This window comes from Haliaeetus leucocephalus, unplaced genomic scaffold, assembly GCF_000737465.1.
Source record: "Haliaeetus leucocephalus isolate CR32 unplaced genomic scaffold, Haliaeetus_leucocephalus-4.0 Scaffold417, whole genome shotgun sequence".
Lineage (NCBI taxonomy): Eukaryota > Metazoa > Chordata > Aves > Accipitriformes > Accipitridae > Haliaeetus > Haliaeetus leucocephalus.
Genome location: NW_010972853.1, coordinates 838,248 through 851,249, shown reverse-complemented (window position 1 = coordinate 851,249; position 13,002 = coordinate 838,248). Strand labels below are relative to the sequence as shown.

At 41.6% G+C, this 13,002-nt stretch overlaps 1 protein-coding gene across 1 annotated transcript in view; it reads left to right on the top strand.

The window, feature by feature from the left end:
* The window catches only part of SMOC1 (SPARC related modular calcium binding 1), a 91,483-nt gene that overhangs the window by 40,665 nt on the left and 37,816 nt on the right, over positions 1-13,002 (top strand). The window contains exons 6-7 of the mRNA XM_010574269.1: positions 1,985-2,041; positions 6,869-6,949. Coding sequence (XP_010572571.1) covers positions 1,985-2,041; positions 6,869-6,949 — 138 coding nt within the window. The remainder of the gene's footprint in view (positions 1-1,984; positions 2,042-6,868; positions 6,950-13,002) is intronic.

The window sequence follows — 13,002 nt, the reverse complement described above, 5'->3', positions numbered from 1 at the left end:
AGTGTGAAGTGCCATCCTAAATAAATAACAACCCATAGCTGTAGTTTCTAGGATCTTGCAGAAGCAGAGCAGCCTATTCTGACAAAAAAGTGAAGATCAACTATTTACTTTTATCCAAAGATTCTTTAAAGGGCAAAATCTTCCTTCTTATAAAGTAAGCAAAATTCAGGGAATTTTTCCAAGAAATCAGTTGCTCAAACTTTTAAAGAAAAATACTGCTTATCCATGTTACTCGTAATACCTAATAACAGGAAAACTCAGAACAAGAGTTGACTGAGGAATGGTAAGTCTTTTTTCTTTCAAATATTTTTTGCTTTGCTTGCAGTTAAGTGATGACAAAGAGGGAAAATGACAGCAGGGTCTCTCTTGCTTGTTTCTGTCAACCTCCTTTACTTCAGTGGATCTCTGAGGTTGAAATGGAATTACCAGCACATTTTTGCTTTCTGTGAATTAGATTGCTTTCTGTGGAAATGCATGAAATTAATGATCTGTGGAAGAGGTGTTCAGGCTTTTGCTCAGTTTATAAAACTGCAAATCGAGTATGGGTGGAAAAATAGTCTACAAGCCTCTGTTTTCCATTTCTGCCCTTCTTTTCCCTTTCCAATGGTCTCTTACTTTTGTAATCGGAACTAATATAAGGGAAGGCTGAGGGCAGTTATTGCTACCTCTAGGAGGGGATGTCCCAAGCATCTTTCCTTCAAATGTTGTCTGCCCTGTGCATCTGATTGTCGTGGAGATGGTGGCAAGCCTGGCTTTTCTGGAATGGACTCCTCCCTCCTGATTTTTGCTGGGTAACTTTACATTTTAGGTTACCGCCCACCTTGCTGATGCCTAGTGTCATCTTTGCCTATAAAATATGCAAAAAGTAGTTTTTACAAATTGTAAGTTTTAAAAGTCACTGTATTCCAAAAAGGAAAAGAAAAGCAATTCTAGGCTAATCTCATCTTAGTTTAGATCCCATATTCTATATTCTGTTTTCTAATGCAATAGAATGCAATATTCTATTTTCTAATCTTGCAATGTAACAAAAGACATTCCTCTACAGTTTGTTCCAGTTTAGCATGCCCACAATCAAAAGTTTTGCCTCACTTAAAGCTATGCCACTGTTCTAGTGCTATGTAAAGATGCTCCAAGCTGGGGCTTGAAATCCAGATCCTTCTGAGCACTGGGGAAATTAGACTCAGCCTGAATCCAAGCCGGGCCTGTACGTATGATGGATAGGCATACTAAGCCAAAGAGAGTGTAAACTGAACACTTTCCCCTGTGGTCCATCTCTGAATATTGAGATTTATATTTCCTGTGGAATCTTTTTTTGTTGACTCTTTTAATTATGAAAGACTTGTGGTCAGAAGACATGGAGAGCTCTTGCACACAAAAAAACTAATGCAAGAGAAGTTCTTTTTCCATGATTTTGCAATTAGAAGACACTGCCACACCACTGCAATTAGAGAACACCTTGATGCAGACATTGTAAGAAAAAAGATTTGCTATTGGCCATCCCTTTCTAACAGCTCTTCAGTGAATGCTGGTGCCAGGTTCTGCACAGGTAAGTTTCAGAAGAAGAGTTTTTCTTTTGAACAAAAAGAATAAGGAGAAAGACACAGTGGGACAGCAATCTCCAGACCTTTGCTATCTCAGGAAATGACCTGTGTGGGATATATAGCCACCTGAAACAAAAAAGGTGATTGCCTGATCAGTGCAACAAGGGGAGACTGCCAGGTGATGCACACCAATGGTTTGGGGAGGGAGAGGGGAGGGAGGTGGGGAGGCTTCTTTTAAGTCTAAGGATAGTGCTTGATGCATGCTTGCTATGTTAAATGTTACTGCTGTTAGTGTAAACTGTTTTCGTTCTGTCTGTCTTCTCTCTCTTCTGGACTTGGCCGGGCCATGTACAAATCCCAATCATTCAACAGTACTGGAGAGTAGATAGTATTTACCTCAATAATGGTAGTTTCTTTTCGATTCTTTTTAACCCTCAATTCAGATGACGGTTCGAAGCCAACGCCTACAATGGAAACCCAGCCTATTTTCGATGGAGAAGGTAAGAGCATCCCTTAAAATAACAACAAAGAAAAGCTACTTCCCTCTCCCTTTTCCCTAGGATTTATGGCTCAAATGCTTTCTTTATCCTGCAAAGCAGAAAAACTGGTGAATCTCATAAGTTATCCAAATTTCACAGTGCCCTTGGGACCTCAGGCATTTTCCCTAATCCTTTTACATCCTCCCCTCTTCCCTGGAATCCAACAATAACAGCAGTTGACCAGATTCCTGGGGTAACCTTAGAGGAAAAGGTGTCACGGCAAAAAAAGTGTGCATCAAGTCAGAAATGGTAACTTTCTTTAGACTGTCCTTACCCCCTTATTCTCTCCACCCTCATGATACCAATGCTGGCAGTTTCATAACCTCTGCAATGCGTTAGAGCTTCATGAAAGGGAGGGTAGTGCTAAACCACAGCTTGTGAATGTTGACTTGGAAGAAAATTGCTGGGAGGTTTCTTTATTTAGCAATTACTTTCATTGACGCACATACTATTTAAGCAAATGAAGTCAGTGTCCTGGGCCCACTTAATTCGGAGCCCACCAAGGCAGTTTCCTTCTCAAATGGGCTGATCTTGCAGTTGTATTATTTTGGAGAGGGAATATCAGACCTTAGTCCCTTGGAAGCCTTGAAACAACGATAAAATGGCTGTCATCACAGAGGGTTCAAGCCTTTTACACGTACAAACATAAATACTAGTGGGGATAGTGGTCCTTGGGTAGCGAATGGGCCTATTAGCAGCTGCTTATATCTTGCATGTTGCTTAGTAGTGCATGTTTTCTACAGATTTAAATCCACAACCATTATAGTCAAGCTATGGGCTGAAGTCCGAACCACTCTTGTGACCCATCTGAAACTGTGGACCATAAGGCAGTGAGGGAAAGCCTATGCATTTTCATACCCAGCTGCTGTATGTGACACTCTTTTTTTTTTTTTTTTTAAACTCGATCAAAGGCAGAAATGGAGACTACTGAGCAAGAGTAGGTAGTGCTGTTAACTCCTGCTGCTTTGTAAAAACAGGTGATGAGGTGGGGGGGGTTTGTTGCTAAAATAAGCTTATTTAATGGCAAGATACTGTAGTCCTGTCACCTCTATTTAGTGATTGTGGGTTTGTAAGAATCTTCTTGTGAGCTTTAAGAAACAAAGCAAAGCCCTCAGAGCAAAAAGCATTCTCAAATAAACAAAGGAGACTGAAGCCTTGCTGACTATCTCTTGTTTATATCAAAAGAAAGTTCCGCCTGGCAGCAAACTGATGTTGTATTAAATTGCTGTTTGTAATCACAAACTTCTGGCCTTTAAGTTTTCCCCTGAGAGGGTGCCCATAGATATTCAAAGGAATGAATGCACTAGTAAAATGCAGGAGTGAGCTGATCGGGTTAATACAGCCCGTTCAGAAGCTCCTTCTAGGAGAAACTCAACGTTTTGGTCATTCAAATAGAACTGGGCAAAGTTCTTGAGAAATGATGTAGTGAACAGACCTTTTCTGGTCCTTCTGGTGACAGGCAGAGTCTGAAAAAAATCTTATCCTATCTTCTATGAAAAACATTTTCAATCAAAACCCTTCGCTTTGATTTGTAGGTGAAATCAAGTCTTATAAATGGGCTTGGACTGTACAGTGAAAGATTGCCCTTCACAAATCTTGCAATACATTATGCAAGACCTTATCTCCTAGACTTCTCGAGAGAATGAGTAATGCAATGGCTTCCTGTTGTATTAGCAGGGTCCCTTATGACTTGGGAGAAGAGAATATGACAGGCAGGTTAATCAAGCTATGCATCAATGAATAACCTCTGCTAATTTTGTCACTCTCTGTTTTTGTCATCCCTCTTAGTAAAATAGGACTAACTAGATTTCAGTGGTGGTTGTAGCACTAAGCACAAGAAAATCCATTCTGGGTCTGACCAAAAGTTTGTGTAATCCACCACCTTTGAGCGTACTGTCTCCAACAGTAGCTTAAAGTGGGTACATCAGGAAGAGAGTAAGAAGCGTTTAGCCTGGAGAAGAGAAGACTTAAAGGGGACCTAATAGCAGCTTTCCAATACCTACAGGGAAGTTTATCAAGAAGGCTGTTCACAGTAATGCATGATGAGAGACAACAGTTGTAAACTGAAACAAAATGTTTGGACTGGATGTAAGGAAAAACTTAGTCACTGTGAAGACAATGAGGCAGTGGAACAGATTGCCCAGAGAGGCGATATTCTGTCCTTCTGTTTCGAGCCAGTTGGATAAAGCCATGAGCAACCTGATCTTTTCTTGTAGCTGAACCTGTCTGGAGGACAAGGTTGGACTAGACACCTCAGGATGTCATCCTGAACAATCCCTTGATTCTGTCTGAGCAAACATGTCATGATACTTCACTAGAATACTCTCCCAGTGTCTTGGGTAGGTCTTCTTGAGGAATGGCTTGTACTTGGTGTCTGACACACGTCAGATGACAGAAAAGGGCAAAACAGTTCTCCATTCACCTGTCAGGTCTGGACTCTTCATAGGTGTTCAAAGGAGTTAAAGTCCAAATACCATTCAATTTCAGTGGGTTTGAGATCTGCTGAGCTCCTGAAAACCTGTGTATTCAAAGTCAGGCAACCAGGGTAGAGCTGATAGCAACGTGAATGGATAATAAAAATGTGGAATTTATTTTCATGCTTTGTTTTTGGGTGCCTACCTTCAATCCACAAGGGGCTGACTTTTTTCAAAGGGCATTAAATACACTCAGCTGCCTCTGAAATGTGTGATACTTCTTGGACCTCAACATCTCCAAGATGAAGGTTCACCTTTCTCATGTTTTCACCTACATTAGAGGATAATGAAAATTCACATTTCGGGCATAATAAGTTCCCCTCCCACTCCCTACTATCCTGCCTGAGGGCATAACAGAGCAGTGCCAGAGATAATGTAGATCAGATAACTTAAACTCTCCTGTCCAAGGTTTGAATCATAAAGCAGCCATCTCTTTAAAAATTATTTCACTTCATTACAATGTAGATCTCAGCAATGTTTATAGTGAATCTCCTCTTAGGACAAGATTCTCCTCTGCAGAAGAGTTTTTTATTAATGGTCCTTGCTATGGTTTTAAATTAAAAAAATTTTATTCCCCCCCTCTGTTTTCTTTGCATGCACCCTCTATTTAGTTTCAATGTACAAGTTGTATTCATTTCCTAAAGAATAATTTCTTTAAACATTTTCTCTTTTTGGTAAACTTCACCTCTTAACTCAGTGGGAATCTACTCTTTCCACAAATCTGTTGTTCAGAGGAGTCTGTGTTGCTTACCTGTATTCCAAAAAATGTCCAGGCTAAGTGGATGGAAAGTACATTTTTATGGTAGATTCCAAAGGATTCATTTCCTTTTCTTTTCCTTTCTCCTCTTTTCTGACAATTCCTTTTCCTGCACCTTTCAATCTCATTTAAAGATATGCACTGTTGGGTCTCTAAAGGCCCTGACCCGTTCTTTGTCATCTATTGACTTTGGTTGTCCCTCGTTTTTCAGCTGTAGACAAACCCAGTCCATACAATACAGAGTCAGAGCTAAATTTCATCCCAGATTTAGGAGTTTGCATCTAGCACTTTGGACTTTTTCTACTTTTGTGTTTTCCCCCTTTCTGCCTCTCACTCGGTGTTTAATTTGATGTAGTTCTCCCCCCCAAAGGCCCAAAGTCTATGGGAATATGTATTTATAGGAGCACATCATCACTGAGTGACAATGAAATAGTGTAGTGAAACCAGTAGATATGGCAATCTTTGTTTAGCAAACTTTTACTACTGCTGGAATATCAGTGTTCAGCCTATATTTCCATATGAAAAAAATGCCCTGAACATGATTACAATAATGCCTACAATCAATGTAACTGAAAACATTTAGGAAGGAAAAATTCTCTTTCATTTTTCCTTCATGCTCTTATAATGTGTAATCAGTTTCTCTTGCAGTCAGCCAGCTTCTCCCTTGCTGAGCAGATCCATGTAAATGTCAACAAGGGAGCAGGAAAACTCTTCTAAAAACTTCTTAGAGGAACTTAAGACAAACTCCAGGATCTAGTATTAAAGGCATGCTTTTGTGGAAACTGAAATTTTTAAAGAAAATATCGGTTCTGAAAATGTCACTTTAGGAGGTCTAGCCCATGGTATCGAGTACTGCTTTGCTCAGTTCTAATCAAGTGCTAATGTTGTGTCATTTCTGTGGCTTAGGGCAAGTTCTGCTGTGTTTTGAAGTTGATTGTAACACCTCGGAGGAGGTGCTCTAAGCACTTTTTTTCCCACAAATTTATGTTTGGATGTCTTGGTTGTAGTGCATCAGACATGCTTTTCTAAGAAGAACTTGTTTCTTTAACAGACTTCCTTTTAAGTCTTTCCAGAAATATCTTCATTTCTCTGCCTATTTATTTCGGATTTTGTTGTTGCTTGTTTTAGGGAACTGACTGTGGTCAGCTCTTCTTGGGCTGTTAAAGCAATATTTAAGGTCTGAATTGACTTTTTTTTTAATCTGGAAACCAATATATACTATAGCACAGAACATAACCTTTGAGATCGCTTTGTGTTGAGGAGAAAGGCTTTAGACTTGATAATTTAGGAAGTGGGGGGTAGAGGGAGGGGAATAAAAATGTTTTGCTGGCAGAGAGGTACTCTGGAACAGGAAGATAATGAGATAACCTTGTGGAAGATTTACAAATAGTGGTTCATAAGAGGTGGAAGACCTCACCAGGGGATGACCTGATCTCTACAAAGATGATGGATCAGTTAAGGCATGATTGTAGCAAACATCTTGTCCTCATGAGTAACAACCATGTGTATTCAGTAGTTGCTGTAGTTTCTTTAAGGTAGTTATTTTTTCTCTTTCAGAAATCACGGCACCCACCCTTTGGATTAAGCACTTGGTCATCAAAGATTCCAAACTGAACAGCTCCAGTATAAGGAATTCAGGTAATGTTCCATCATAAAAAAAAAAAAAAGAAAAAAAGGTTTCTTTTAAGTAGGCTGCAGTCCCTCACTGTCTGTTCTTGTTTCATTCTTTCTTCCTTGTAGCTATCCTTCCGCTTTCCAGTGTTGCGGGACTTGAAGTGTAGGCTATCAAATAATTTCAGATAGCATCCTTTTTTGTGTCCAGAAGGCCATAGTCGATGTGTGATGAGGGATGTTTCTGTTTCCCCAAACCGTAACTGGGGAGCCTCTAATTTCTTCTTCTATTAATTCATCCCGGCCAGCTGTCATCTTTATTCTGTTTGCTATTCAGCAGTCTTTCATCGATGTACGAACTGATGCATTTGGCTCCAAGATCTGGGCTGTGGTTTTGGTCTAAGCAGTTGAGAAAATACAGAGAGGGGCTTCTTTTCTAGCAACTTCAAGATTCTTCTCTGCAGTGGATGTTTTTTGATAGAGAAATGATTACATTATTTCACAACTGAAAGTAGGTTATTTATGTCTGGGCCTAAGTAAATGTTGAGATTATTTTTGTGGTAAGAGTGGATGAGGGAAGACCCAAGCATACAAAACAGCAAAGAAAAGATCATGAATGTGAGTAGGAAAAGGGGGAGCAGGAAGATGTGAAGTTAGGATGTAAAACTTGAGATTGGAGATGAAGGTGAAACTGTGTGAAGTCACTGAAATCACAAGAAACTGGAAGAATCTGAAGAGGAAAGTTAGGGATTCTCGGTAAGAATGGTTTCTATCTGATATATTTTAACTGAAGTGGGAGAAAGGAAAAATGTAAAGGGAATATCAAAAGAAGAAAATTGCCTTAAAAAGGCATGGGTTTACTGTAAGGTTTAAATAGGAGCTGCTACTATTGCATCTATGTTATGAAACAATATATGCCTAGAACAGCTGTTGGGAATAACTCCAGTCCCCAGAACAGATAAATTGTGATAGCTTGAAGTACCTCCTCACCTGGTATTTCTGGATTAGCCAGAGAGCAGTCCTGGCACTCAGCAGTTCCCTTAACTTTCCTGTGCCACTTTCCAACTACAGGGTGAAATCAGTGCTAGGTTAGGTGAGATTCTCTTGCTGAAGGGTGGAGAGGAGCTCTTGGCAGGAGGACATCCATCATTGCCCAGACCTCAGTTTTAGCAACAGTCTCCTGACTGTTTTTATAGCAGGGGGGTCGTGTAAGAACTGCTAGTGGGAATCATCCAGAAGCTTCAGATGTTGTAGGAGTATCAGCATACTTGTTTAAGGATGTCTTTCACGGGAGAGCAAATGTAGCTTGTGTTTTGTGAGCCTCTGGTTGTCCCAGCAGCTCACAGTGCAATTGAAGGTGACGGGATAATATTAAAATCCTGTGTAATGGGTCTTACCTATGTTGGAGACCAACTTTCCTTCCAATGCAGCAAACCTGGTAGCTGCAATGGAAATAAGAGTTCCTAAATCTGGTTTCTAGGAGGCTATAAAGGGACTTGGGAGCAGGAGCATCTTTTACTTGAGACTCTGTCTCCCACCCTTTCTTGGTCCAACAGAGCTAAAGTAGGCTGGCTTTCACGTTGTAAAGGCAATCTATTTGTTCAAGTGTTTAGTCAGGAAGCTGCCTGATGTAAACCGGAATTTTGTTCATGGAAGAGTTCCTTTTGTGAGTTTAGTTTTGTCCGCTTTTTTTTTCAATTGGTTCTCATGTCATTTCTGTTATTCAAATGGTTATTGTGGGTGCATGCTACAAATTGAAAATAAATTATCATCTGGAAAATTGGAGAGTTCTGTAAGAGGTGGTTTCTACAGCTAGCTAAAGAGAGATGTGTGGTTCATCTCACTCAGCCTTACTGATTGCCCTGACACTCATTTGCTGTAGGACCTCATTAAGAGACTGGGTTGCCAATTTTTAGCCCCAAATTTCCACATTAGGCCATACAAATACACAGCCATCTCCATTTCTTACATCAAATTCTTGATACCAAGAAATGCTGCCTCCTCAAAATAGGGCTATGGTTTAGCTGATATTAGGTGTGGGCTACTTTAGCCTGTTTCTTTCAACCAGGGAAGCCTAACCCCCTTGTTTAGTACCTTTCCTTCCTTTCATCCCTTGTCATATATGTTAAGAGGCAATGTTAGGTGGTGTGGTTTAAGCCCAGCCAGCAGCAAAGCACCACATGGCTGCTTGCTCTCTCCTCCCCTCAGTGGGATGGGGAGGAGAAAATATAACAAAAAGCTCGTGGGTTGAGATGAGGACAGGGAGGGGTCACCTGCCAGTTATGGTCACAGGCGAAAACCAGACTCGGGTAAAAAACAAAATCAATTTAATTTGTTACCAATCAAATCAAAACAGGATAATGAGATGTAAAACCACCTCCGCCCCCCCCCCCTCATTCCCAGCACAACTCCACTCCCCATTTTCTCTCCCTCTTCCCCCCAGCAGCGCAGGAGGACGGGGAATGGGGGTTGGGGTCAGTTCATCACACGTCGTCTCTGCTGCTCCTTCCTCCTCAGGGGCAGGACTCCTCCTCATACTCTTCCCCTGCTCCACCGTGGGGTCCCTCCCATGGGAGACAGTTCTGCACAAACTTCTCCAACGTGGGTCCTTCCCACGGGCGGCAGCTCTTCAGGAACTGCTCCAGCGTGGGTCCCTTCTGCAGCCTGCAGTCCTTCAGACACAGGCTGCTCCAGAGTGGGCTTTCCCATGGAGTCACGGCCGTCTTCGGGGTCATCCACCTGCTCCGGCCATGGGGTCCTCCACGGGCTGCAGGTGGATATCTGCTCCACTGAGGACCTCCGTGGGCTGGGGGGGACAGCCTGCCGCCTCACCGCGGGCTGCAGGGGCATCCCCTCATCCTCCTCCGTCCTCACTGACCTTGGTGTCTGCACAGGGGTTTCTCTCACATCCCACTCCTCTCTCTGCTGCAGGTTCCCCTTCTTAAATCTGTTCTCCCAGAGGCACTGCCACCGTCGCTGATGGGCTCGGCCTGGGCCAGAGGAAACTCTGACTTGGAGCTGGGGAAGCTTCCAGCAGCTTCTCACAGGAGCCACCCCTGTAGCCCCTCCCCGCTACCAAAACCCTGCCGCACAAACCCAATACAGTAGGATAGGTGGGATTGAACAACAAAGAGCTGGGGAGGAAAATTATAATTTAGAATCAGGTTCTTCAAATGTCTTCAAGTCTGTCTTGGCTGAAGATAATGAAACAGCTGTCATGAGATGGGCATGCAAAACTAGGGGATGTTTTTAATTGCTTTTGGCCCTTCTCAGCTTGAAATATTAATGGTTAGCACATTTCTGATTTTTCAGTTATTTTTAAAGGGTTAAGTTGTACTAGTGCAAGATTGGAATTTTTTGTTTTGGTATTCACTCAGCTATATTGTCTTTCTGAGCCTGCACTTACTGTCTTGAAGCAGATACAGCCTGGTATCCTCTTGCAGCAATTTAATGGGATCAGTGAAATTAGAGGTGAGAAAAGACCTAGTAGGTCATCTAATCTACTGCCTTAGCGCTAGTGAATGTTCATACTGTATGAAGAGTAGCATTTTCTAGTGTAGCATAAATGCCTTAGGCAATAAAGATTTCACTTCCCACAGGAAACTGCTCTGCTGTCTGAACTCAATCTTAGGATTTTTCTTTTTGTAAAATCCAGCCTAACTCTTCTTTTATTGCTGTTCTTTTTCATTAGTCTTGAGTTCTTGAAAGCCTGCCCTATTCCTTGGAGTTTGTGTACTGAAACACTTAACCCTGATCTCTCTCCTCCCTGTGGTCGTTATATAGCCCTGTCCTTTTCAGTGCAGAGAAGTCCAGTAGATACTACTGTCAGAGGACGTGTGCTGCTCTCTAATCAGCACTGACACTGGACATCTTGGAAAGCTAGCACCATCACTACATCAACCATGAGGAGAATTTAAGAATTGCTATATGGAGACAAATAGGCTCTGTAATTCGCTGTCATTGCCTTTAGTCAATGTTGGGCTTCAGAGTGAACCAACCACCACGTAGCTGAGCATTGCAGAGGTGGTGACATCCTGTGTTGCATACGCAGCCTGTATCTCATAAGAGCTGCATTTCAAATCCGAGTGTTCCACCTTCCATTTACTGTTGACAAACAGAAGAGGTTCTCCTGAAACAGTCCTTTCTTTTGACCATTTAAGTTTCGCTTGGCATGTGTAAATACTGATCAAGATAGGGATCAGGAAAAGCAGAATTACTCTATCCTGGTGATTAGAGCACTTGACTGAGAATCTAAATGTCTCCAGGCGTTTTCCCAGTGAATTTTTCTATGCAAAGTAAACCAGCATTGCTAGGAGGGATTGCTAGTGCTGTTACCCCAGCTTGCCTTAAAGAATGAAATGATGACTAGATCTCTTTCTCAGTAGGGTGAGATGCAGGTTCAAATCTTGTGGCCAGAGGCAGGAACCAAAATATGAACATGGTCTAACATCTGGACTGTTGAGTAGTAGAAAAGTTACAGTTTTTCTACACTTATGAATTAAGTCTTCTGCCTTTATGAATCCTAAAAGCCCAAAAGTCAGTTTTTCTTTTTGGGGCAAGTGAAAGATCTAGATCAATACAATATTTTGTTTGCTGTGGCAAGGTAACAAAAACATTTTTTGATGTTTGTTTTGAATTGATTTTCATGTTCCCCAAACATGCACATCTGCATGTGCACACACATGGATACCCCAAACTAAGCCTGTTATTTAGCACTGCCCTCTGTGATGTGTCATTGATTTTTAATACTGCCAGAGCAGGAGCCGATACAGATGGGACCTTTGCAGTGGCCATTCTCTAATCAGCATGGGTGGGAACTGTGTTTTCATTCTGCTTTTACTGTTTCAGCCTCTTATTTTCCTACCTCCTCCCTGTGACCTATTCCAGCCTGCAACAGTCCAAACGATTATTCTTTTACAGTTCTTAATCTAGGAAAACACTTGATAACATATCTCTCTTCCAAGAAAATACATCTAATGTCTGCCTGTTTGGGAGCACCTCATCTCCACTGAAGAATCTATGGTTGTTCCTCATTTCGAGAGTTGGGTTATCTCCAAATCCATTTGTGCTACTTAGTGATTTGGGTTTAGTTAGCAAGAGATTCCAGCCTGTATCCAGCTTACCCTGACAACCTTTAAGAAAACCACAGAGTGATGTAATGAGCTCATGAATGGAAAAATAAACAGCTCTAGAGAAACCAGCAGTAGCAATCTCAAGTAAATGTTCTGCAGTCAGTGAAGTTTTGAACATGACGTTATTTGAAAGGAAGAATGAGTAATATATTAAGGTTAGCAGCTGAAGACAGGTTTGTGTGTGCCTAGTTAAAAAAAAAAAAAGAAAAAGAAAAAAAAAAAAGAAAGAAAAACCCCATAGCTGTTTATTTCAAAATCTTGCTTGTTGAATGGGGGCCAACTCCATGTGGCCTATTCTGTTCAGCTCTGGCACCCAAGCATCATGCAGGCATCTCATGTGACAGCTTTCCAGTGATAGAGCTTTCTGTTGTCAGGAGCTCTTAGTGGACAGAGTATAACTGTAAATGAGCTTTGAAAACAAGAATGGTGGCATTCACATTTCTTTTTGTTAATTGAATTCACTCGGAGCCCAAACTTTTAGGGCTTCTGAAAGGGAGAAACAGGTTGAAAGCTGCGTATCCATATATGCTTTTGCAAGAAGCAGAAGCACACCTCACCATCCACCCCAAAAGGAGTCTGTGTACTCTTGGGTGGAGTTTGTCTCCAGAGATCTGCACAGTGAGGTGGGTTGTGATTATATCAAGTGTGCTGCCAGGACCTGGGTTCTGTGGTTTGTCTGTGTTCCTTCCTTAAGTTTTTTCCCACTTGCAGGGAAAAAAAGGCAAGACGATCCACATGGCACCCCAAAATAGCTCCCTCTTTCTAGAACTTATGTAGGAAGTAATACCATTTTGCGGCACGCCTTTCTTAAGGATCAGGGATAGTGATTGCTCCTAGGGGAAATGTGCTCATGGTATCTTGCCTTAGCCATATGGAGTCCTTATAGGATCCCATACATAAACAAGGAGTCTGCTTTTAAGCCACCTGTATTGAGAATCAATGTAGTTC